Raw genomic sequence first — 23,695 nt, forward strand, 5'->3', positions numbered from 1 at the left:
TGCCTGGGGATTCATTGAAACTTCAGAGGGTTGAGTCTCTCCCCTATTGGTCTTATCTCCATCTAAAATATAATTGTTTCACAGGGTGCTGGATGTTGATCTGGACATGACAAATAAGGTACATAAATGGCTCTGTATCTGCCCCATGTTGATGTACACTGGTAGTATATGGTCAACTCATATATGGCAGTGCCTGAGGTAACTATACTCTGAATGTAATCTGGGGGGGGGGGGCTTTCTGGAGCGCTAGTATGGGTGTTGTGGGCTGAAGGGACTGGTTTCCAGAGGGCTAGTATGTAAATTGTGCGCCAAATGGATTCTTGGGCTGGCGTCTCAGTCAATCAAGCCTGTTGTGTTGGCAACTCACTCACTCACGGCTGGTGGGCTGGTAGTTGACGCGCGGCTAATCCTTGAAATTCTATTTCAAGCAGGGTATAAGGCCACCAAATTCAAGTGCAGTTTCTTACCACTTCTAGCAGGGTGCAAGGCCACCAAATTCAAGTGCAGTTTCATACCATTTGAAGTAGGGTGCAAAGCCACTAAAGACAGCGAGTCGTGACCTCTCCCTCCTCCATCTTGCAGAGACTGAGCCACACCCACATTTCCGGGTTATATAACCCCTCCCCCACCGGAAAAGGTGTGGCTTTCATGGAGTGATTAACAGGAGAGAGATTCTCAACATTTAAAAAAAAACTAATAACACTTTTATTTTTCATTGATGGGAAGAATTCTCTGCATCTGCTCAGCGGAGGGGGACTGAGTAAGATGGCCAAAAATCACAGCCGTAAGTGGTAGCATTTTATCTAAAATCAATATACAGTGCAAACAGGAAGTAAGTGCATTTACAGTAGTGCCTTTTAACTTCAAGCCAAAGCACCCAAGCCACCATTTGCAGTAAGTAGTGCCTTTCAACTTCAAAGCTCCCAAGCCACCATTTGCAGTAAGTGGTGCCTTTCAATTTCAAGCCAATGCACCCACGCCCCCATTTGCAGTAATGCATTTTAACTTCAAGCCATTGCACCCAAGCCACCATCTGCAGTAAGAAGTGCCTTTCAACTTCAAGCCACACCCAAGCCACCATTTGCAGTAAGTGGTGTCTTTCAACTTCAAACCACACCCAAACCATCATTTGCAGTAAGTAGTGCCTTTCAACTTCAAGCCAAAGCAACCAAGCCACCATTTGCAGTAAGTAGTGCCTTTCAACTTAATGCCACCATTTGCAGGAAGTAGTGCCTTTCAACTTCGTGCCACCATTTGCAGTAAGTGGTGTCTTTCAACATCAAGCCACACCCAAGCCATCATTTGCAGTAAGTGGTGTCTTTCAACTTCAAGCCACACCCAAGCCTCCATTTGCAGTAAGAGGTGCCTTTCAACTTCAAGCCAAAGCAACCAAGCCACCATTTGCAGTAAGTAGTGCCTTTCAACTTCAAGCCAAAGCAACCAAGCCACCATTTGCAGGAAGTAGTGCCTTTCAAATTCAAGTCAAAGCTCCCAAGCCACCTGTTGCAGTAAGTAGTGCCTTTCAACTTCAAGCAGAGGAGGGGCTTTCTGGAGCGCTAGTATGAACCATTTTAGAACCAATAGACATTTTTTGCAAGCATTTTTGAACCAATAGACATTTTTTGCAAGCATTTTAGAACCAATAGACATTTTTATGCAAGCATTAGAACCAATAGACATTTTTTTGCAAGCTTTAGAACCAATAGACATATTTTTGCAAGCTTTAGAACCAATAGACATTTTTTTGCAAGCTTTAGAACCAATAGACACATTCTGCAAGTATTTTAGAACCACTAAGGGCACTTACATTTGAGTAGACGTGTTCATTCACAGCTCAGAGAAACGTGACCCTCTGCCTCCCTCCAGCTTGCATACACTGATTGAGGCACACCATTTCCTGGTTTTATAGTCCCTCCCCCTGCCGCCAGCGGGGGCAGCAGAGAGAATGGGGAATTTTGTAAAAACATTAATATCTCTGTCATTTTTAATCGACGGGAAAAATCCTCGGCACACATGCGGCGGAGGGGGGCTCTGAGCAAGGTGGCCAAAAATGACGGCCGTAGGTGGCGGTTTTTTCTCGGAAATCGCAGCACAGATCGCCAAAACCGGTCAAGAACAGAGTTTTAGTAATATAGATAACCTATACCATAAATAAAAGGGTTTATTTGTGCTGTGGGAGCTGGGATAATTACAGGGTAAGGTCTAACAGGGCAAAGTCTACGTTGACTGAAGACGGAAATTAATTGCTGGGTAAAACCCAGGCACAAGGAAACGATGTGGGCTGTGGGAATATTAGTTTGATGTTAAAATGTTTTAATCCATTTACTGTGGTCTGGTTAATCAAACAGCGAGAGACAAGCTGTAACTTGCCAAGAGAGTGAGAAGCTGGCAGTTCCCTGCTGCCAGAGACAACGTTGAGACATTTCAGTCAGGCTGCGTTTGAGCAATCACAGCTGTGTTACCTTTCACAACAGAATGTTCACCTGCATCTGACCCCTGTTCAAACAGCCAGAATAAAGGCCTGGGAACGCTACAGTCTCTCTCCACAGGCAATCAGATTATACTGAAATAACACATCGAGAATAGAGTATTTCTGAAGTGTAGTTTCTGTTGAAATACAGGTAGAACAAGATTCCACAAAATGCACATGTATAGCAGAAAAGGACAAGGTGCTGGAGTAACTCAGCCGGTCAGGCAGCATCTCTGGAGAACATGGTTTCGGGTTGAGACCCTTCTTCAGAGGAGCTTGGCTTTTTGTTATTTATCTGATGTTTTTAGCTTCCATGCAGAGCACAGCATAGGACAGCTCTTTGGCCCACATTGTCTGGCCCAATGGGGATTCTGGTCTGTGTGATGGGACTGGGCTACATCCTCAACTCTCAGTAATTTCTTGCAGTTTTGAGCAGAGATGCTTCCAAGCCAAGCTGTGATGCAACCTGACATTACGCTTTCTCTGGTACATCTATAAAAGTTTGTTAGATTCATTGGAGACATGTCAAATTTCCTAAATGTCCTGAGGAGGTAGAGGACTTGTTGTGTTATTTTGGCTGTTAGTCCTTGACAAATTGTTAGTCCTTTGACAAATTGTTGGTAATATTTTTGCCTTGGAGTTGAAGCTCGGAACCATTTTGTTTTGATGCAAATGAGTTCATTATGGTTAAAAGTTCAAAATGTGCAAATAAGCTAATGTGTTGAGTAGATTTTAGAAACAAGATGGGTTTGCAGATGGGGAAGTTGAACAGAGGTGTGAAGCAATATATTTTGACAGAAAGAGTATGGAGGGATTTTGTTTACCATGGCAGTGTAAAATATTGTGCTGGGGACACTCGGTACATGTGCATACATCTTCCGTGATGGGATGTTGATAGAGGAGATGGTAAAAATGCTTTGTGACCGGAGGCATAGAATACAAGAACAATGGGAGTTAGGAGCTGGAGTGGGTCAGAAGGTCTCTCACGTGTTCCCCACCATTCGAAGCTAAATTGCTCCAAGTCTCTTATCTCTACACAGGTTCTCGAGAGTCCTCAATGCCCTAGTTAGCATGAACCTGTTAGGCTGAAATGCCAGTTCCTGTGCTTTATGTTCTATGTATGAACGTAGATATATTCTTGTACTGGAGCTCCATACCAGCATATCAGTTACAGAAAAGGGTTCCCTGACCCACCACCTTCATGCTGTTTGTTTTACCTCTCTATAAATCCCATTTGCCTATATTAGATCCATACCCTTCCATAGAACATAACAAAGGCACAAGCACTTTGGCCCACATTGTCTGCAGAACATGATGCCAAGATAAACTAATCTCATCTGTCTGCACATGATCTATATCCCTCCATTCTTTGCATATCCCTTTGTCTATCTGAAAGCCTCTTAAACATTACTATTGTATCTCCCTCCACCACCAATATCTGGCAGTGTGACCAAGGGATTCATCGCCCCCTGTGTAAAAAAAATTTGCTCTGCACATCTCATTAACACTCACTACAAAGCAACACCCTCTAGTCATGACATTTGGGTAAAAATTTCTATTTGTCTCTCCTATCTATGCCTCTCAATATTTTATATACTTCTACAGGGGTCTCATCTCAACGTCTGGCATTCCAGAGAAAACAATTTAAGTTTGTTGAACTTTTAACTAATACCATCTAATTATAGGTAGCATACTAGTGAACTTTCAGGCATTCTGCCCCATATTTAAAGCCTCCCCATCATTCCAGTATTGGGGTGAGCAGAACTGCATGCAATACTCCATCGGCAGCCTAACCAAAGTCTTATAGAGCTGCATCATGACTGTCTGAATCTTGCACCGAATGCCCTGACCAATGAAGACGAGCATACCACACATCTTCTTTACCACATAGAAACAAGGAACTGCAGAATCTGGTTCATACCAAAGATAGACAAAACATACTGGAGTAACTCAGCAGGTCAGGCATCATCTCTAGAGAAAAAGTACAGGTGATGTCTATCTTTTTTACAAATGTATTGCTATTTCAGGGAGCTATGGACTTGGACCCAAAATCTCTGCACATCAATGCTGTTAAGGATCATACCCTCACCATATACTCTCCCCTCACGTTTGACCTCCCAAAACGCAACCTTTCACACTTGCTCGGATTAAACTCTATCTGCCATTTATTTGCTGATTTCAGTAGCTGTATCCCATTGTATACTTTGAATGCCTTCCTCACTGACCGTAACTCCAGCAATCTTTCAAACCCATTCACATCCGTCATTTATTTATCTATCTCTACCGCTCTCTCTGTCACAAACAACAGAGGCCACAGCACAGATCCCTGCGGAACTCCATTGGTCACGGACCTCCAACCAGAATGACACCATTTCCCATAATTGAGCAAATTTACAGAAGCATGTAAAACCATCGAACATAAACAGACACATTTACTTGATAAGAGATTTTCAAAGACTCGTTAAGGGTGTTTCAGATGATGTGGTACATATGGAGTTCCAATAGGCATTTGATAAAGTAACAGAAACATGCCACGATGTTTGAATCAAGCCATTTATTTCAAATTTCCATCTGTAATTTTCTTTACAATATGTACAGGCCAGTGTATCATCACAATTTCTAAATTAACAAAAAAATTCACATTATCTGAAAAATAAGTACATTTAATATAATCTCGATTTAGCATAAAACTCACAGCATTGTTGGAAGTCCAGGAAGTATCACTGAAAGGCTTTGGCAGCATCAAAACCACGGGACTTCCATTAAACCAGCCCTGGTTTCAGGTTCCAGGCATTCCGGCTCATGCTCCAATTCCCACCTACATTCGGCAGCTCGAGAAAGATTTGCATTGAAATACCACCCTTTCCCACATCGGACACATCAAAATGCAGGTGCTTGCTTAAAAATAGTTCACCCAATTTCATTACACTAAATGGGTGCGAAAATGAAATGTTAATTAAATAAATTAAATTAAAGAATAATTTTTAATCCATTTGTGTAGTCTGTGCTGCTGAGTACAATGCCCTCCACAATGTTTGGGACAAAGACCCATAATTTATTTATTTGCCTCTACTCAACAATTTGAGATTTGGCGTAGAAATAAATCACATGTGGTTAAAGTGCACATTGTCAGATTTTAATAAGGGCCATTTTTATACATTGCTGTGTAATTGGGAGAGTTGTGATACTCTCACCTGCTTTATGTGACTAACTCATTCACTTGCTGGGTATGTCCAAAGGTGCCGGGATTGACATAGGCCTGGTACACGGACCAGGAACACACAGGGCCAATCCGGCATCAGGCGTAGTCTTTGCTCAGCCGTCGGTAATTCCAGTTCCACAAAGAGTTCAGAGTACAGTAAGCAAGCATCACTGCCAGTCCTCCCCATATCACATCCTCTTTTCTTCACGGAGTCCTTCCCAAAAATATTCCCAGTTAAATTCAAGCACTAATATTTACAAGTCAACTTTTGAGGCCCTGCTTTCTTGTTTGAACGCCAAGAGGTTATTCTGACGGTGTTGCGGGACGTGGTCTTTCTTTTACAGGCAGAGGTTGGAGACTACCCTCAGATGGTCCACGGGATGTTGTCTGCTCTGTTATTTCACCTTCTTTCTGCTTTCGTTGTATTCTTTTATCTTCCGTTCAAAAAACCCTGCACAGAGACAACGAAAGGAAGATGAGTAAAAGAGGAAGAGAGATAGATTCTCGATGTTACCAAGAAGTTCTTTAGACATTAGACATACAGTGCAGAAACAGGCCCTTCATCCCACTGGGTCTGCACTGACCAGTGATCACGCCGTACACTAACACTATCCTACATGATATTTGTATTACATTTATAAATTTACTGAAGCCAACGAACCTACAAACTTGTACATCTTTGGAGCGTGATAGGAAACTGGAGCACCCAGAGAAAACCCACTTAGTCAATAGACAATATGTGCAGGAGTAGGCCTTTCGGCCCCCCGAGCCAGCACCACCATTCACCATGATCATGGCCAATCATCCACACTCAGTACCCCGTTCCTGCCCCCTCCCCGCATCTCCTGACTCTGCTATCTTCAAGAGCTCTATCCAACTCTCTCGAAACCATACAGAGAAGTGGCCTCCACTCCTTTCTGAGGCAGAGAATTCCACAGATTCACAACCCTCTGTGTGAAAAAGTTTTTCCTCATCTCCTTTCTAAATGGTTTACCCCTTAACCTTAAACTGTGGCCCCTGTTTCTGGACTCCCCCACCACCAGGAACATGTTTCCTGTGTCTAGCGTGGTCCACCTCCAGTTTAAATTACATTTGGAATATTTTGGAGGACCAAGAACCAAGAAACAAGAGCGTGTCTAAACCCTTAATAATCTTAAATGTTTCAATAAGATATCCTCTCATCCTTCTAAATTCCAGAGTATACAAGCCCAGCCGCTCCATTCTATCAACATATGACAGTCCCGCCATCCCGGGAATTAACCTCGTGAACCTACGCTGCACTCCCTCAATAGCACGAATATCCTTCCTCAAATTTGGAGACCAAAACTGCAAACAATACTACAGGTATGGACTCACTAGGGCCATGTACAACTGCAGAAGGACCTCTTTGCTCCTATACTCAACGCCTCTTGTTATGAAGGCCAACATGCCATTCGCTTTCTTCACTACCTGCTGTACCTGCATGCTTACTTTCATTGACTGATGAACAAGGAACTCATTGTACTTTCCCTTTTCCCAACTTGACACCATTCAGATAATAATCTGCCATCCTGTTTTTGCCACCAAAGTGGATAACCTCACATTTATCCACATTAAACTACATCTGCCCACTCACCCAACCTGTCCAAGTCACCCTGCATCCTCAGCATCCTCCTCACAGTTCACACTGCCACCCAGCTTTGTGTCACAGGAGGAGCTACAAACTCCGTACAGACAATACCCGTAGTCATGATCGAACCCGGGTCTCTGGCACTGTACTGATGTGCCACTGTGCCACCTCTCAGGATGAAGGGTCTTTGGGCTATAGCATTAACTGTTTCTCTTTCCACAGATGCTGCCTGTCCTGCTGAGTGTTTTTCTAGCATTTTGTGTTTTGGAGGTAACGATAGAGGTATACCAAATGATAAGAGGGGCAAGTCAGAGTTTTTTTTCCCAGGGCGGAAATGTCAAGTACTAGAGGGCATGGGTTTAATGCGAGAGGGGGAAGATTTAAAAAGAGTTGTGGAGTATTTTTACACAGGGTGGCAGGGGCCTGGAACGTATTGCCTGGAAACAGGTGGAAGCAGATGCAATGTTTAAGAAGCATTTAGACAGACCCATGAACAGGCAGGGAATGGAAGAACGTAGTCTATGTGCATGCAGGTGGGTTTGGTATAAATTGGCATTATGGTCGACGCAGATATCGTGGGCCAAAGGGCCTGTTCGGGTGCTGTACTGTTATATGTTCAATTTGAGATTTTTAGCATTTGCAGTTTTTTTCTGATCTTCAGAAATTGGTTTGGACCGGTTTCAGGTCCCAGGCTCTTTACACCCAATGAGTCAAGACATGAAATTACAGGCTTTACAAGGTCTGTCAGAGGGGGATGTGTAGCGGTGAGAGCCCAGGTTGGGGACAATAGACTTGGGGCAGCAGAATTAGATGAAATGGTCAGTATCGCCCATGACAGGGTGATGTGTGGATGTCACATTTATTCAAGGAGGCATTGAGCATATCATGGAGCCTTTTCATCGGTCCACTTGGTAATCTCTTCCCACGCCTGCTTGGAAATCTGGCCCAGGACCGATCCAAGCGGAGGAGTACTCAGGGCAGTTTTGAGATGATGAGACATTGGGAGCATGCAGAGGCCAGTGTATACATTTGAGAGAGCACGTGTGAGGGTATGCGAACAGATTCTACCAATCACCTACACACTAGGGGCAACGTACAGAGTTTAGTTTAGTTAAGAGATACAGCACAGTAGAGATGGGCTGAAGGGTCTCTTTCTGTAACATTCTAATAATGTTTTAAGGTTTATAATAACTGGATACAACATTATTCCATTCATATAATTATGGTCATGCAAGAGTGAATAGTCAGTCAAATAAAATAATTATAGCAAATATGATATTGGTAGGTATAGAAAATAGACATTTCAGACATGGAGAAATTGACATCAGGACAGTTCTCAAGAATGGAACCGTTACATAACTCTGTATTAGCTCTCTGTATTAGTTTGGCGTTTCTAGATAGAGGTCTGATTGAAAATTAAATGTGCTTATTTTGCATCTTGCTCCTCCAACTCTACTATTAATGTTCTCTATTGCATGCTGTTTTAGAGCACAGAAGCAGACTCTCTGGCCCATCACATCCATGCTGATCAGCAAGTTCCCATCCACACAAATCCTAGAGACAGTAGTGAAGTAATAAAAGGGAGACAAGAAATGTCCTGATACACGGTTTTGACCTGAAACATCACAATTACTTTTCCTCCACTGATCGTGCTTGACCCGTTGAGTTCCTCCAGCAGTTTGTTTATTATTCCATACAAATCCCATCCTGATTCTAAGAGTTAGATGAGGTAGATTTGGGAATAACAGGGAGCTGGTGGGAAAAGGAAGGGAAAGTGTAGAGACGAAGAGCAAGGCTACCTCAGGACTTGTGGGGGAATGTCTGGTGGGGATCGATTTGCTGGCGGCTGTGGGGCTGCAGGCATCTTCTGAACCCAGAGGGTGGGAAAGGGACATTTCTACATGTTTCCTCTCTCTTCCTCCTAATCCCCACCACTGCCATGGACTCAGTGGCTGGAGCGGAGCAGTATTGGAAACTATGAGCAGACTCCTCACCCACTCACAGGAACAATGAGGCCGGCTAGTGGTCGCTCATCCCATGTCTGGCTGCTCTCCCATCACAGCTGTTTCTGTGATAGTTCTTGTTCATTACTGACTGAGCGGCAGTTCAGTTACAAAGTTCAATGGAACTGAAGCCTGTTGCAACTTTGGGCCTGCCCGCATGTGGCTCCAGAGATCACCTGGTCCTCATCCTTACCTTCCTCAGGGAGAGGATGTCTTTCGAGCTCCTCAATAAATAATGAAAACATCTGGGTCACCATGAAGCATTTGAGAAAACTCCGTATCGATTTGGATGTGATGGATTTCCGGAACTCCTTCTCCTGGAAGACCATGTGCTCCCTGTTTCGCTTGATGTGCGCGGAATAATGGCCGACAATTTTAACAAAGAAAAGGACGAAGGTGTTTGTCACCAAATCATTCAATTCTTCACTCGCTGTTGGGAGACGAATGCAAAGGTACATTAATATTATCACTATGGAGTCACTGTCAACTCAGGAAGAGCTGTCCCCTGAGAGCACATTCATTCGCACCCATCCCACCAGGAGCACGGTGCTACTATTCCTTAATGGAGACTGTTGTGTGTTTTACCAAAATGCATCACTTCACATTTAGACCATGAGAAGTAGGAGCAGACTTTGACCATGTGGTACATCGACTCTGCTCCACCATTGGATCATGGCTGATCTATTTTTTTCCTCTAAACCCCATTCTGCTGCCTTCTCACCTTAATCTTTGATGCTCTTACAAATTAAGAACCTATCAATCTCTGCTTTTAAAATACCCAATAACTTGGCCTCCACTGGATTTTTTAAACTACTTTAGAGATACAGTGTGGAAACAGGCCCCTTTGGCCCACCGAGTCTGCACAACCAGCGATCCCCATACACTAGCAATATTCTACACTCTAGGGACAATTTACAATTTTTACCGAAGCCAATTAACCTAAAAGCCTGTACATCTTTGGAATGTAGCAGGGAACCGGAGCACCTGGGGGAAACCCACGCGGTCACACGGAGAACATACAAACTCTGTACGGACAGCACCTGTAGTCTCTGGCACTGTAAGGCAGCAGCTCTACCATTGTGCCACTGTGCCGCCCTATGGCAATGAATTGCGCAGATTCACTGGCTAAAGAATTCCTCTTTATTTCCATTCTAAAGATATCTCATTTTCCTCTTGCCCTAGACACTCACACTACTGAAACCATCCTTTCTACATTCACTCTATCTGAAATTATCTGCTTTTCCTCAGCCCATTAGCTCAGTTGATCAACGTCCCATTGTAATCCTACATAACTTTCTTCACTGTCCACTCTAACATCAATGTTAGCATCATCTGCAAGCATACTAATCACGCCACCTACAGTTGCGTCCAATTCATCAACATAAATAATGGATTTAAATTCATCAACATAAATAACCCAACTTTGTGGCACACCACTTGTTAGAGCATCCAGACAGGGCTCTGTGTCTCCTACCTTCAAACTTGTTAGAGCATCCACACAGGGCTCTGTGTCTCCTACCTTCAACCCAATGTTTGTATCCAATTGCCTAGTTCTCCTTGGATCCTTTGTGATTTATCCTTCCAGACTACTATGTGGTATATTGTCAAAGACCGTGATAAAGTCAATGCAGACAACATCTACCTGGCCTTATCAATTTGCTTGCTCACTTCTTCAGATAACTCAAATTGGAGAGACACGATTTCCCACACACAAAGCCATGCTGACTATCCCTAAACAGTTCTTGCCTTTCCAAATGCATGTAAAGTTTGCCTTTCAAAATTCCCTCCAATAACTCCCCACCACTGATGCAAGTCTGTAGTTCCAAGAATCCTTGCAGACTTTTTTAAAATAAGGGGTCTACATTAGCCACCCTCCAGTCTTTCAGCTCCTGACCTCACTTAGATGGGGTTTAGGGAGATTTTTTTAATGCAGAGGACAGTTACAATCTGAGCACAGAGTGTGGCAGAGGAAGGTACTTTCACAACATTTAAGACGTCTCTGGACAAAGGACTAAGGCATAGAAGGCTACAGACTGGTACATGGGATTAATGTTGGTGGGTACTTGAAGATTGACATAGACAAATGGGCTGAAGGGTCTGACTCTGACTTCTAGGTACAGAGCTCCATGTTCGAGGGAAAATTATAAATCTGAGCAAAATGCAATGAATTTTCAGCTCAGCAGATTGAGGATATAGAGAGTGAAGAGGAAGGTATGATGTGTACCTGGAGCCAGAGAGAGTAGGTTTCAGAGGACTGCTGCCAACAGCACAAAGGGACTCGAAGAAGAAACCAAAGACAAGAGAGTAGAACGACTGTTATGCTTTTTCAATCAACCCAAGATTTGGCAGCTGGATTCAAGTTTTGAGCAGCATCAAGTTCAGAGCTGGCAACAGGGCTAGAAATGATAAAGAGGAATCCAAGCTTCTTGAAGAACATAGAGGGCACACTGCTTATTAGTGCTGATCAGAAAAGAGAGCAAGATTGTGGTGGCTAAGGGTTAGAGGTTTTGGTGCCCTTATAGAACTGCAAGAGAACTGAAGAAACACGAAGACTTTATTATTTAAGAAGGAACTGCAGATGCTGGAAAATCGAAGGTACACAAAAATGCTGGAGAAACTCAGCGAGTGCAGCAGCATCTATGGAGCGAAGGAGATAGGCAACGTTTCGGGCCGAAACCCTTCTTCAGACTCCAACGACTTTATTACTTGTTTTACTTCTAAAGAAAAAGAGATTGAAACAGAATGTAGAGCGTTGAGTAAGTCCACAGATAATTGGATGAAGGATGGTGAGGTGTGAAAGGGGGCATAGATGATGGTGGTAAACCCAGATCATTAAATAATAGGTAAAGCTGGTTTTATTTTGTATGTGAACCCAATGAAAGCTAACTGTAAACTGTGCAAACTTTGATGGCAAATTCAGACATTGGATTCAAGCATTTAGTTCCTGCGTCCAAAAAGATTTGGCAGTAGAAGCCGGAGAGACAAAGCTTGAGTGGGAAGAACATTAAAAAGGAGATAAATCCAACAGCATGATATGTCTGCAAGATTAGTGATTGGAGAATGTTAAAGTAACAAGGATTACAACTCTACTTTCCACTGGGCCAAGACCCGGCCAAATATGGGCACCCTCAAAGTGGAGGAAACGGAGTATTAAAAATCAGCGTCTTAATGAACATAGAGTTGGCAATATTGGAGAAGGATAGGCAATTGGCCCTCTTACACTGGCAGGTCTTTCTTTGGTTCTGCAGGGTGTTCAACAGTTCCTTGTACAGTTTTTTAGGCAGAAGGTCTTTCTCATCTCCAATCTGCAGTGAGAAAAGCTAAAGTGGTGAGCTGTCCTCGAACAGCCCCTCCTTGGGCCCATCGTACATCGAGCCCTCTCAGAGCCCACTGACTGCGTGGATCACACACTTGAGGGCCAAGCCTGTCTGGGGTGGATCACACAATGGAGGCCCAGATTTGGTCTAGGTCTGGCCAGGGTGGGCCATGCACTGGAGGGCTACATATGTCCCAGGTCTGGCCAGGGTGGAGCACCATCTTGATGCCAGGGTGGATCATACCCCGAGTCCAGGGCTGGCTGGAGTGGATCATCCTTTAAATACGTAGGGCTACCGTGGTTGAACACATGCTGAAGGGCCAGGACTGGCCCTGGTTTGGCTGGGATGGATCACTCACTGGAGGCCCACATTTCCCAATTGCCAGATACTAAGTCAGACCAAATCAGGAATCTGTATCGACCAACAGGCCCGGACGTCTCATCAACCAGTCAAGTTCTGTGCTGTACTGGGGACGGACGGTACAAAATCAGGAACATTTGTTGCTAAGATGCAGTCACTCATGGACAGAGGAGACTGATTAACATTCTTAAAATACTTTGATTGGACATTGTTACATCTCCCCCCCCCCCCCCCCCCACCTACCTCAACTGAGAACTTGGATTAATCCCACCACCCCATCCAATGGTGGATTCGGTGCAAGCCCCTCACCCCCTTGGTTTAATTATACCCTTATCCCTCGCGCCATGAAAGGGAACTGGAATACTGCTGAAGATAAGAATCCAGGATTGCAAGAATTTAATTATCCTACTACCGAGATCTACTTGCATTCCGAAAACTGCTACTTACTTTTTTCAAGAACTCTCCAGTGTGAAGATCCACAATTAAACCCTAAAAGAGAAGGGCACATTTAATTTAATCAAATCTCTCGGAGCAAAAGGGTTGTGGGTGGAAGGGTCCAGGGGAAGGGGAAGTTTTACCTTCACAGATGCTGCCTGACCTGATGAGATCTTCCAGCAGTTTGATTTTTGCTCAAGATTCCAGCTCCTAAATACTATTGTCTCTCCAAATATAAACTAGTTTCCCCACTGGCTACTCAATGTATTGTTCTAAAAATGACCTCTAATATACAGCATAAGTTCACCCTCCTGACTGTTACAGTCCATCTGCTTTACACAATCTTATATGTATGTCGAAGTCATTACCCCCTTTACCCACAATGTTTCCACTGAAACATTGTTCCCTTGTACGGGAATGATAGATTTCTAGATATTAAGGGAATCGCTGAGTGGCAATGGGGTACAAGATGTGCCAGAGTAATACTGAATGGGTAAAAGATGACACAAAATGGGCTGAAAGCTTCTGTTCTGTACAAGTTATAAGTCCGCAACCCTGCCCATTAAGAGTGCGAGGATCACGTCAACGACTGCAGAACATTCGTACTAACTGAAGCAAGTGACAGGTTGCAAGTACCTGGTGGAAACTGGTTAATTGAGACTGAATCTGAGAGGAAGAGAACATTAAAATAAGAGAACCAAAAAGAGTGCATGATAAAACAATTAGCTGTCAAGATAACTGGGAATCCGAAAGTTGCCCAGAGTCAGATAAATAATATCAGTCTGAAGAAGGGTCTCCACCCGAAATGTCACCCATTCCTTCTCTCCAGTATTGTTGCCTGTCTCGCTGAGTTACTCCAGCATTTTGTGTCTACCTTCTAAATAATAAAAGGATTATAGGAATGAGTGGGGTTTGTGAAGGATAATTATTAACGGGATTAGATAAAAGATCGGGACATGATAGGAGTTGATATAGCAACTATGGGCTTGCAGACTGTTTTTATAAACATGCCAGATATTAGGCTTATAAACACAAGGCATAAAAGGGGCAATGATCGCTCGGATGTGAACTTGGTCAGGAGACAGGGAAGAGAGGGTGGCAGTGGTCGGTTGGTTATTGGATTGGACGTAGATCGATCATAATGCTCACTAAAGACTGATGCTGGAATCGCTCCTGCCGACTGTGGAAGCAACAAGGCCCCAAACGGCCAACATGCTATTTGGGGCCTTGATTACAAGGGTCAGGAAGTCATGCTGCAGCTTTATGGGACTTTGGTTAGGTTGCATTTGGGATAGTGCATGCAATGTGGTCACCTGAATTACATGAATGACGTGGAGGCTTTGGAGAGGGTGCAGAAGAGGTTTACCAGGGTGCTGCATGGATTAGAGGGTATTAACCACCAGGAGAGGTTGGACAAACATGGATTATTCACGCTGGAATCTGGGGTTGACGGGTGACCTGATAGAAGTATATAGAATTATGAGAGGCATAGGTAGGATAGACAGTCAGAATGTTTCTCCGAGGGTGTGAATGTAAAAGATTAGAGGGCATAGCTAGAAGTTGAAAAGAACAATGTTGAAAGGAGATGTGCAGGAGAAATTATTTTTACATAGACTGGTGGGTGACTGAAATGCACTGCCAAGTATGGTGGTAGATGCAGATCAGATAAGGGCATGAAGAGTCTTTTGGATAGGCACATGGAAATGCGGGGAAATGGATTACGTGCAGGAAGAAGAAATTAGTTTAATTTGGCATTATGTTTGAAACAGGCATTGTAGACCAAAGGGCCTGTTATATGTTCTATGAGACCACTGCTTTTAGTGATCAAATTTAATGACCTAGATGTGCATGCTAATTGTTAAGTTGCGAAGGACACAAAACTTGTTTTGAACTGTGAAAAGGATAGCGATGGATTGAAGGAGGACAAGCAGAATGGGTAGACACATGGCAGATAATGTTTAATGCAGATAAATGCAAGATTATGCATTTCAGTACGAAGCATGGGATAAAGGATAGAGTTCTAAAAGGGTGCAAGAGAGAGGTACCCTGAGGGCACGTGCGCACAGGTTGTTGAAAGTGGCAGGGCTGCTGGGGAAAGTGAGTGATTGATAAGGGTTTAACAGCTCTGCCAGTAAAGGCCTAAAAGCAGGGGAATCATACAGAACACTGATACAGTCTCAATAGAACTATTGTGCTCAATTTGTTCACCACATTACAAGAAGGATGTTGGGGTGAGGATGAGGTAGGGGGTGGTGGAATCCAGAAAAGTTGAGGGGCTGCAGTTACAAGAGTTGATTCAGACAGAATGTGACTGTTTCCCTTGGAATAGGGCGGGAAGAGATTTAATGGGACAGGTAGTTCTGTTAAAACATGATAAAGCGGCAGCCTATGCTGTAAAGAGAAGCTCTAAAACAGCTTTTTTCTGCTGGCAATTTCCGAAGTAACTTTTAAGTGGTTTTGTTCAAGAAGGAACTGCAGGTGCTGGAAAATCGAAGGTAGACAAAAGTGCTGGAGAAACTCAGCGGGTGCGGCAGCATCTATGGAGTGAAGGAAACAGGCAATGCTTCGGGACGAAACCCTTCTCGATTGAAATTGCATTGTAACCAATTCAGCCCACTTAATACAAATAGTTATCCCCAATTCATCAATCGCAGCATATCCAAGTTGCCTTATGGAAACACGGGTTACACCCGATTTACATTTTGAGTGTGGTTGAAATGTGAAACATGCTTTCTGTAGATATGGTGCAGTAATGCTCCATTGGGGCTTTGAAGAGGACGTTGGATGAATACTGGGTGGAAAAAGACTGCAAACCTGGAAAGAAAGAGCGAGGGGGTGAAACCAGTGAGTTGCTCTGGTCCACCATGGACATGATAGGTCAAATGGTCATCTTCTCTGCTGTAATCATTGTGGAGAGATCTTGTTTTGCAGTGGTGGGGGGCAGGTGGAGGGAGTAAGTTGAAGATGGGTGCAGTGGATGAGTTTGGGTCAGGGGTACACGCTGTAGCAGTGGGAATGGGCAAGAGGATCAGAGGGGGAAAAGCTGGGGGCAGGCAGGATAGGATTATGGAACACAGGTCCCTCGGCAGCAGCAAGGCCCAGCTGACGTGCTCGTCATTTATTCAATCTCTGCATTCTGCTCTGTGCCCATTCAAACTCTATCCAAAAAAACAAGATCCAAATTTTCCCTTGAACTTCTAAGTGGCTGCAGTGCCTTCCGCTCCACTCATCCCAATTAAAACTTGCTAATGAAGTCTGAAGAAGGGTATCGACCAAATATCACCTATTCCTTTTCTCCAGAGATGCTGCCTGACCCGCTGAGTAACTCCAGCATTTTGTGTCTATCTTCTGTGTAAAGCGGCATTTGCAGTTCTTTCCTACACAAGTTTCTTAAGAACTTTTATACCATGTTGCAACGAACTACCTACATCCTCAGAACAACGCAGTATTCCCGACGGATCTCATCCAGAGATCCAATAATTGCGACACAACTGCCGGCGTGCCCGAACCCCCCCTCGATGTGACACTTGTTCCATCGGAGCCTCTGTTTCGGTCCCTGCGACCGATCTCACAGCCCTGCTGGGGCAGATACCCGCACGTTGCACTCACCTCCTCGATGGGCATATCCTGTAGCTCCTCCAGGAACTGCCTCTGCACTCCCACGATGAAGGGCGTGGGGGAGCAGACGATGTCGAGCATCACTTTGGGCAGGACGGGGATGTAGGTGTGCTGCCAGGTGAAGGGGTAGAGCAGAGCCGCCACACCGTGGATACATTGAGACAGGGTGCTGCAGGGGAGCAAGGAGGAAGAGCACAGTTAGCTGCAGCTTCCTGCAGACAGCAACAAGGAGAGGGAGGGGAAGTGGGGGGGGAGGAGGAATACGTCAAAGGGCAGAGGGGCCGTTGATCACACCTCCGGTTCAGGGAGCCGTGGTGAAACATCTTCTCTGACATATAGTGACCAATGCCACACCCTCTTGACTGCCTCCCCCGCCTTCCCCTACTCTCACCCTCTCTCCGCTCCTCCAGTGCACACACCATCCACCCGTTGGCCCTGCATCTTGCCCACCCTCCACACTGCCCGATTCCCCCCCCACCCCACCAATCCTCAGATCACCCACCCAACCCCACAGTCCAGCTCTTCTAGACCGTTAAACCTCCCTGACTGTTTATCCCCTCCTCCGAACCCCACACTGTCCAGTTCTCTCCCAGTCCCCACCCCACCCATACTCAGCCAGAGGTGTTCACCCAGTCCCTCTCTACCACAGACATAGGGTGACTAATTCCTCAGAGACATCCCCACCTCACACACTCCACCCACTACAAATGAGGTCCACAGACCGTGCCACAACACAATATATTCTGATAGAAATCTATGAATTTCCAGTAAATTTAATGGCCCTGGTTCAAGCACCCCGAGACAGATTACTGCTTGCTGAGGCATTGTTTCCACAGATTCGTTTTGCTTCAGTCAGACTTTTCCCTCTGGGCTGGCCGAGTCACAGTCATATAGCAGGGAAACAGGCTCTTCAGCCCGACTCGTCCAGGGCAACCATGCCCCGGTTGATGAGGTACAATTAAACTCCAACAACCATGGACATTTCAGACAAAGAAAATTGTCTCTGAACATTCACAAGGCTAATTCCCGGGATGGTGGGACTGTCTAATGCTGAGAGAATGAAGCGGCTGGGCTTATATACTGTGGAATTTAGAAGGATTAAACATATTGAAACATATAAGATTATTAAGGGTTTGGACACGCTGGAGGCAGGACACATGATACCGATGTTGGGGGAAGTCCAGAACCAGGGGCCACAGTTTAAGAATAAGGAGTAAGCCATTTAGAACGGAGATGAGGAAACACTTTTTCTCACAGAGAGTTGTGAGTCTATGGAATTCTCAGTGGGCGGTGAAGGCCGGTTCTCTGGATACTTTCAAGAGAGAGCTAGATAGGGCTCTTAAAGTTAGCGGAGTCAGGGGATACGGGGAGAAGCAGGAACGGGGTACTGATTGGGGATGATCAGCCACGATCACATTGAATGGCGGTGCTGGCTCGAAGGGCCGAATGGCCTACTCCTGCACCTATTGTCTACCACATTATTTTATTAAATACTAGACTAAGTGGGACCCGTTGAGTCCCAGCATCACACAGGAGGGCTGGTCATCCAACGCAATATTCCACCTCTCCACCAATTCTAATGTTGGTGGCCAGTTGGGGGGGGGGGGGGGGGGGGGGGGGGGGGGGGGGGGGGGGGAAGGCTTTCTGGAGCGCTAGTATGGGTGTTGTGGGCTGAAGGGACTGGTTTCCAGAGGGCTAGTATGTAAATTGTGCGCCAAATGGATTCTTGGGCTGGCGTCTCAGTCAATCAAACCTGTTGTGCTGGCAACTCACTCACTCACGGCTGGTGGGCTGGTAGTTGACTCGCGGCTAATCCTTGAAATTCTATTTCAAGCAGGGTATAAGGCCACCAAATTCAAGTGCCGTTTCTTACCACTTCTAGCAGGGTGCAAGGCCACCAAATTCAAGTGCAGTTTCATACCATTTGAAGTAGGGTGCAAAGCCACTAAAGACAGCGAGTCGTGACCTCTCCCTCCTCCATGGGGACTGAGTAAGATGGCCAAAAATCACAGCCGTAAGTGGTAGCATTTTATCTAAAATCAATATACAGTGCAAACAGGAAGTAAGTGCATTTACAGTAGTGCCTTTTAACTTCAAACCAAAGCACCCAAGCCACCATTTGCAGTAATGCATTTTAACTTCAAGCCATTGCACCCAAGCCAACATCTGCAGTAAGAAGTGCCTTTCAAGTTCAAGCCACACCCAAGCCACCATTTGCAGTAAGTGGTGTCTTTCAACTTCAAACCACACCCAAACCATCATTTGCCGTAAGTAGTGCCTTTCAACTTCAAGCCAAAGCAACCAAGCCACCATTTGCAGTCAGTAGTGCCTTTCAACTTCATGCCACCATTTGCAGTAAGTAGTGCCTTTCAACTTCAAGCCACACCCAAGCCATCATTTGCAGTAAGTAGTGCCTTTCAACTTCAAGTCAAAGCTCCCAAGCCACCATTTGCAGGAAGTAGTGCCTTTCAACTTCGTGCCACCATTTGCAGTAAGTGGTGTCTTTCAACATCAAGCCACACCCAAGCCATCATTTGCAGTAAGTGGTGTCTTTCAACTTCAAGCCACACCCAAGCCTCCATTTGCAGTAAGAGGTGCCTTTCAACTTCAAGCCAAAGCAACCAAGCCACCATTTGCAGGAAGTAGTGCCTTTCAAATTCAAGTCAAAGCTCCCAAGCCACCATTTGCAGTAAGTAGTGCCTTTCAACTTCAAGCAGAGGAGGGGCTTTCTGGAGCGCCAGTATGAACCATTTTAGAACCAATAGACATTTTGTTTGCAAGCGTTTTAGAACCAATAGACATTTTTTGCAAGCGTTTTAGAACCAATAGACATTTTTTGCAAGCATTTTAAAACCAATAGACATTTTTTGCAAGCATTTTAGAACCAATAGGCATTTTTTGCAAGCATTTTAGAACCAATAGACATTTTTATGCAAGCATTTTAGAACCAATAGACATTCTTTGCAAGCTTTAGAACCAATAGATACACTTTTTGCTAGCTTTAGAACCAATAGACATTTTTTGCAAGCTTTAGAACCAATAGAGACACATTTGCAAGCTTTAGAACCAATAGACATTTTTTTTGCCAGCTTTAGAACCAATAGAATTTTTTTGCCAGCTTTAGAACCAATAGACATTTTTTTGCAAGCGTTAGAACCAATAGACATTTTTTTGCAAGCGTTAGAACCAATTGACATTTTTTGCAAGCGTTAGAACTAATAGACATTTTTTGCAAGCATTTTAGAACCAATAGACATTTTTTGCAAGCATTTTAGAACCAAGACATTTTTTTGCAAGCTTTAGAACCAATAGACTTTTTTTGCAAGCTTTAGAACCAATAGACATTTTTTTGCAAGCTTTAGAACCAATAGACATTTTTTGCAAGCATTTTAGAACCAACAGACATTTTTTGCAAGCATTTTAGAACCAACAGACACTTTTTGCAAGCTTTAGAACCAATAGACATATTTTTGCAAGCTTTAGAACCAATAGACATATTTTTGCAAGCTTTAGAACCAATAGAGACACATTTTTGCAAGCTTTAGAACCAATAGAGACATTTTTGCTAGCTTTAGAACCAATAGGCATTTTTTGCAAGCTTTAGAACCAATAGAGACACATTTTGCAAGCTTTAGAACCAATAGAGACACATTTTGCAAGCTTTAAACCCAATAGACATTTTTTTTGCAAGCTTTAGAACCAATAGACTTTTTTATGCAAGCATTTTAGAACCAATAGACTTTTTTATGCAAGCATTTTAGAACCAATAGACTTTTTTATGCAAGCATTTTAGAACCAATAGACTTTTTTATGCAAGCATTTTAGAACCAATAGACTTTTTTATGCAAGCATTTTAGAACCAATAGACATTTTTATGCAAGCATTTTAGAACCAATAGACATTTTTATGCAAGCATTTTAGAACCAATAGACATTTTTATGCAAGCATTTTAGAACCAATAGACATTTTTATGCAAGCATTTTAGAACCAATAGACATTTTTATGCAAGCATTTTAGAACCAATAGACATTTTTATGCAAGCATTTTAGAACCAATAGACATTTTTATGCAAGCATTTTAGAACCAATAGACATTTTTATGCAAGCATTTTAGAACCAATAGACATTTTTATGCAAGCATTTTAGAACCAATAGACATTTTTATGCAAGCATTTTAGAACCAATAGACATTTTTATGCAAGCATTTTAGAACCAATAGACATTTTTATGCAAGCATTTTAGAACCAATAGACATTTTTATGCAAGCATTTTAGAACCAATAGACATTTTTATGCAAGCATTTTAGAACCAATAGACATTTTTATGCAAGCATTTTAGAACCAATAGACATTTTTATGCAAGCATTTTAGAACCAAGACATTTTTATGCAAGCATTTTAGAACCAATAGAGACACTTTTTGCAAGCTTTAGAACCAATAGACATTTTTTGCAAGCTTTAGAACCAATAGACATTTTTTTTGCAAGCTTTAGAACCAATAGACATTTTTTTTGCAAGCTTTAGAACCAATAGACATTTTTTTTGCAAGCTTTAGAACCAATAGACATTTTTTTGCAAGCTTTAGAACCAATAGACATTTTTTTTGCAAGCTTTAGAACCAAGACATTTTTTTTGCAAGCTTTAGAACCAATAGACATTTTTGCAAGCTTTAGAACCAATAGACACTTTTTGCAAGCTTTAGAACCAATAGACATATTTTTGCTATCTTTAGAACCAATAGATATTTTTTGCAAGCTTTAGAACCAATAGACACATTCTGCAAGCATTTTAGAACCACGAAGGGCACTTACATTTGAGTAGACATGTGTTCATTCACAGCTCAGAGAAACGTGACCCTCTGCCTTCCTCCAGCTTGCATACACTGATTGAGGCACACCACTTCCTGGTTTTATAGTCCCTCCCCCCTGCCGCCAGCGGGGGCAGCAGAGAGAATGGGGAATTTTGTAAAAACATTAATATCTCTGTCATTTTTAATCAACGGGAAAAATCCTCGGCACACATGCGGCGGAGGGGGGCTCTGAGCAAGGTGGCCAAAAATGACGGCCGTAGGTGGCGGCTTTCTCTCGGAAATCGCAGCACAGATCGCCAAAACCGGTCAAGAACAGAGTTTTAGTAATATAGATAGATATCAATTAGACCATCTCTCAAATGTCCACAAATGCATAGTCTACCTTTTCAAACTCTCATGCCACAACCTCAGCGACCAACTCACCCACTGCATTGTCCACATCAAAAGAGGTTTACGACAATATAAATCAGTTTCCTTGTGAGTAGCCGTGCAAGGCTGGTGCCAGAGATGCATGTTGTGACAAGCTCCAAGCTCTGTCTATCTCAGTCTCATTCCCTTCGAGCCCTGCAACTCTCTCTTTCTCTCTCGCTCCTGCATGCCCATCTTATCCCCTTTGATTCGCAGCAGCCAATTTATTTACCCATGTCTTTGCGATGTGGGAGGGCATCTTTGCACAGCAAGGGCACGTTTAGAGTATTGTGTTCCGTTTTGGTCACCATGTTATAGGAAAGATGTAGTTACGCTGGTAAGGGTGCAGAGTAGATTTATGAGGATGTTGCCGGGACTCGAGTGCCTGAGCTATAGAGGGAGGTTGAATAGGCTGGGACCTTTTTCTTGGAGCACAGAAGGATGAGGGGCGATTTATAGAGGTACACAAAATCTTGGAAAGGTTGAGAGAGAGGGCGAAAAAGTGGCAGATGGAATACAGTGTAGCAAAGTGTGGAGTCATGCATTTTGGTAGCAGGAATAAAGGCATAGACTATTTTCTAAATGGGACGAGGATTCAGAAATCCTGTGGTGGTGCAAAGGGATTTGGGAGTACTGGTGCAGGATTCATTTATAGTCCATTTATAAGTTCAATCAGTAGTAAGGAAGGCAAATGCAATGTTAGCATTTATTTCAGGAGGACTAGAATATAAAAACAAGGATGTAATGCTGAGGCTTTATAAGGCACTGGTCAGACCGCATCTGGAGTATTGTGAGCAGTTTTGGGCCCCAAATCTGAGGTAGGAAGTGCTGGCAGTGGAGAGTGTCCAGAGGAGGTTTAGGAGAATGATCCCGGGGATGATTGGGTAAACATATGACGTCAATGGGCCTGTACTCATTGGAGTTAGAAAGATGAGGGGGGGGGGGGGCCTAATTGAAACTTACCGAATAGTGAAAGGCCCAGATAGAGTGGATGCGGGGAGGTTGTTTCCACTAGCGTTAGAGTATAGGCTCAGAGGGCATAGCCTTAGAATAAAGAACACATAGAAAGATGAGGAGGAATTTCTTTAGTCAGAGGGTGGTGAATCTGTGGAATACATTGCCACAGACAGCTGTGGAGGCCAAGTCATTGGGTATTTTTGAGGCAGAGATTGACGGATTCTTGATTAGTAAGGGTGTCAAGGGTTATGGGTAGAAGGCAGGAGAATGAGGTTGAGAGGGAAGGATAGATCAGTCATGACGGAATGTCGGAGTAGACTCGATGGGCCGAATGGCCTACTTCTTCTCCTATTATGACTTATGAACCTATGAACTATTTGTCTTTAACAAGTAACTTGGGATGTTTCACTTTCCCTCTGAGGCAGCTTAATGACTCATCTGATGAACGGTACTTCTATCAATGCAGCCCTTTGAGATAAGCCTGGAAAGTGTATTTATACTGACTTTAA

At 43.7% G+C, this 23,695-nt stretch overlaps 1 protein-coding gene across 2 annotated transcripts in view; it reads right to left on the reverse strand.

The window, feature by feature from the left end:
• Nucleotides 1–5,005: 5,005 nt before the first annotated feature.
• Nucleotides 5,006–23,695, reverse strand: part of dennd2d (DENN domain containing 2D) — a 39,863-nt gene continuing 21,173 nt past the window's right edge. The window contains exons 9-13 of one of the 2 annotated variants that reach the window (XM_033042679.1): nucleotides 17,006–17,183; nucleotides 13,409–13,450; nucleotides 12,505–12,589; nucleotides 9,478–9,714; nucleotides 5,006–6,123 (exon numbers count right to left, since the gene is read on the reverse strand). In XM_033042679.1, the coding sequence (XP_032898570.1) occupies nucleotides 6,068–6,123; nucleotides 9,478–9,714; nucleotides 12,505–12,589; nucleotides 13,409–13,450; nucleotides 17,006–17,183 (598 nt within the window). In that variant the 3' untranslated portion in view covers nucleotides 5,006–6,067. Of the gene's footprint in view, nucleotides 6,124–9,477; nucleotides 9,715–12,504; nucleotides 12,590–13,408; nucleotides 13,451–17,005; nucleotides 17,184–23,695 lie in introns of those variants that run through there. The other variant, XM_033042680.1, reaches the window with a different exon arrangement.

This window comes from Amblyraja radiata, chromosome 24, assembly GCF_010909765.2.
Source record: "Amblyraja radiata isolate CabotCenter1 chromosome 24, sAmbRad1.1.pri, whole genome shotgun sequence".
Lineage (NCBI taxonomy): Eukaryota > Metazoa > Chordata > Chondrichthyes > Rajiformes > Rajidae > Amblyraja > Amblyraja radiata.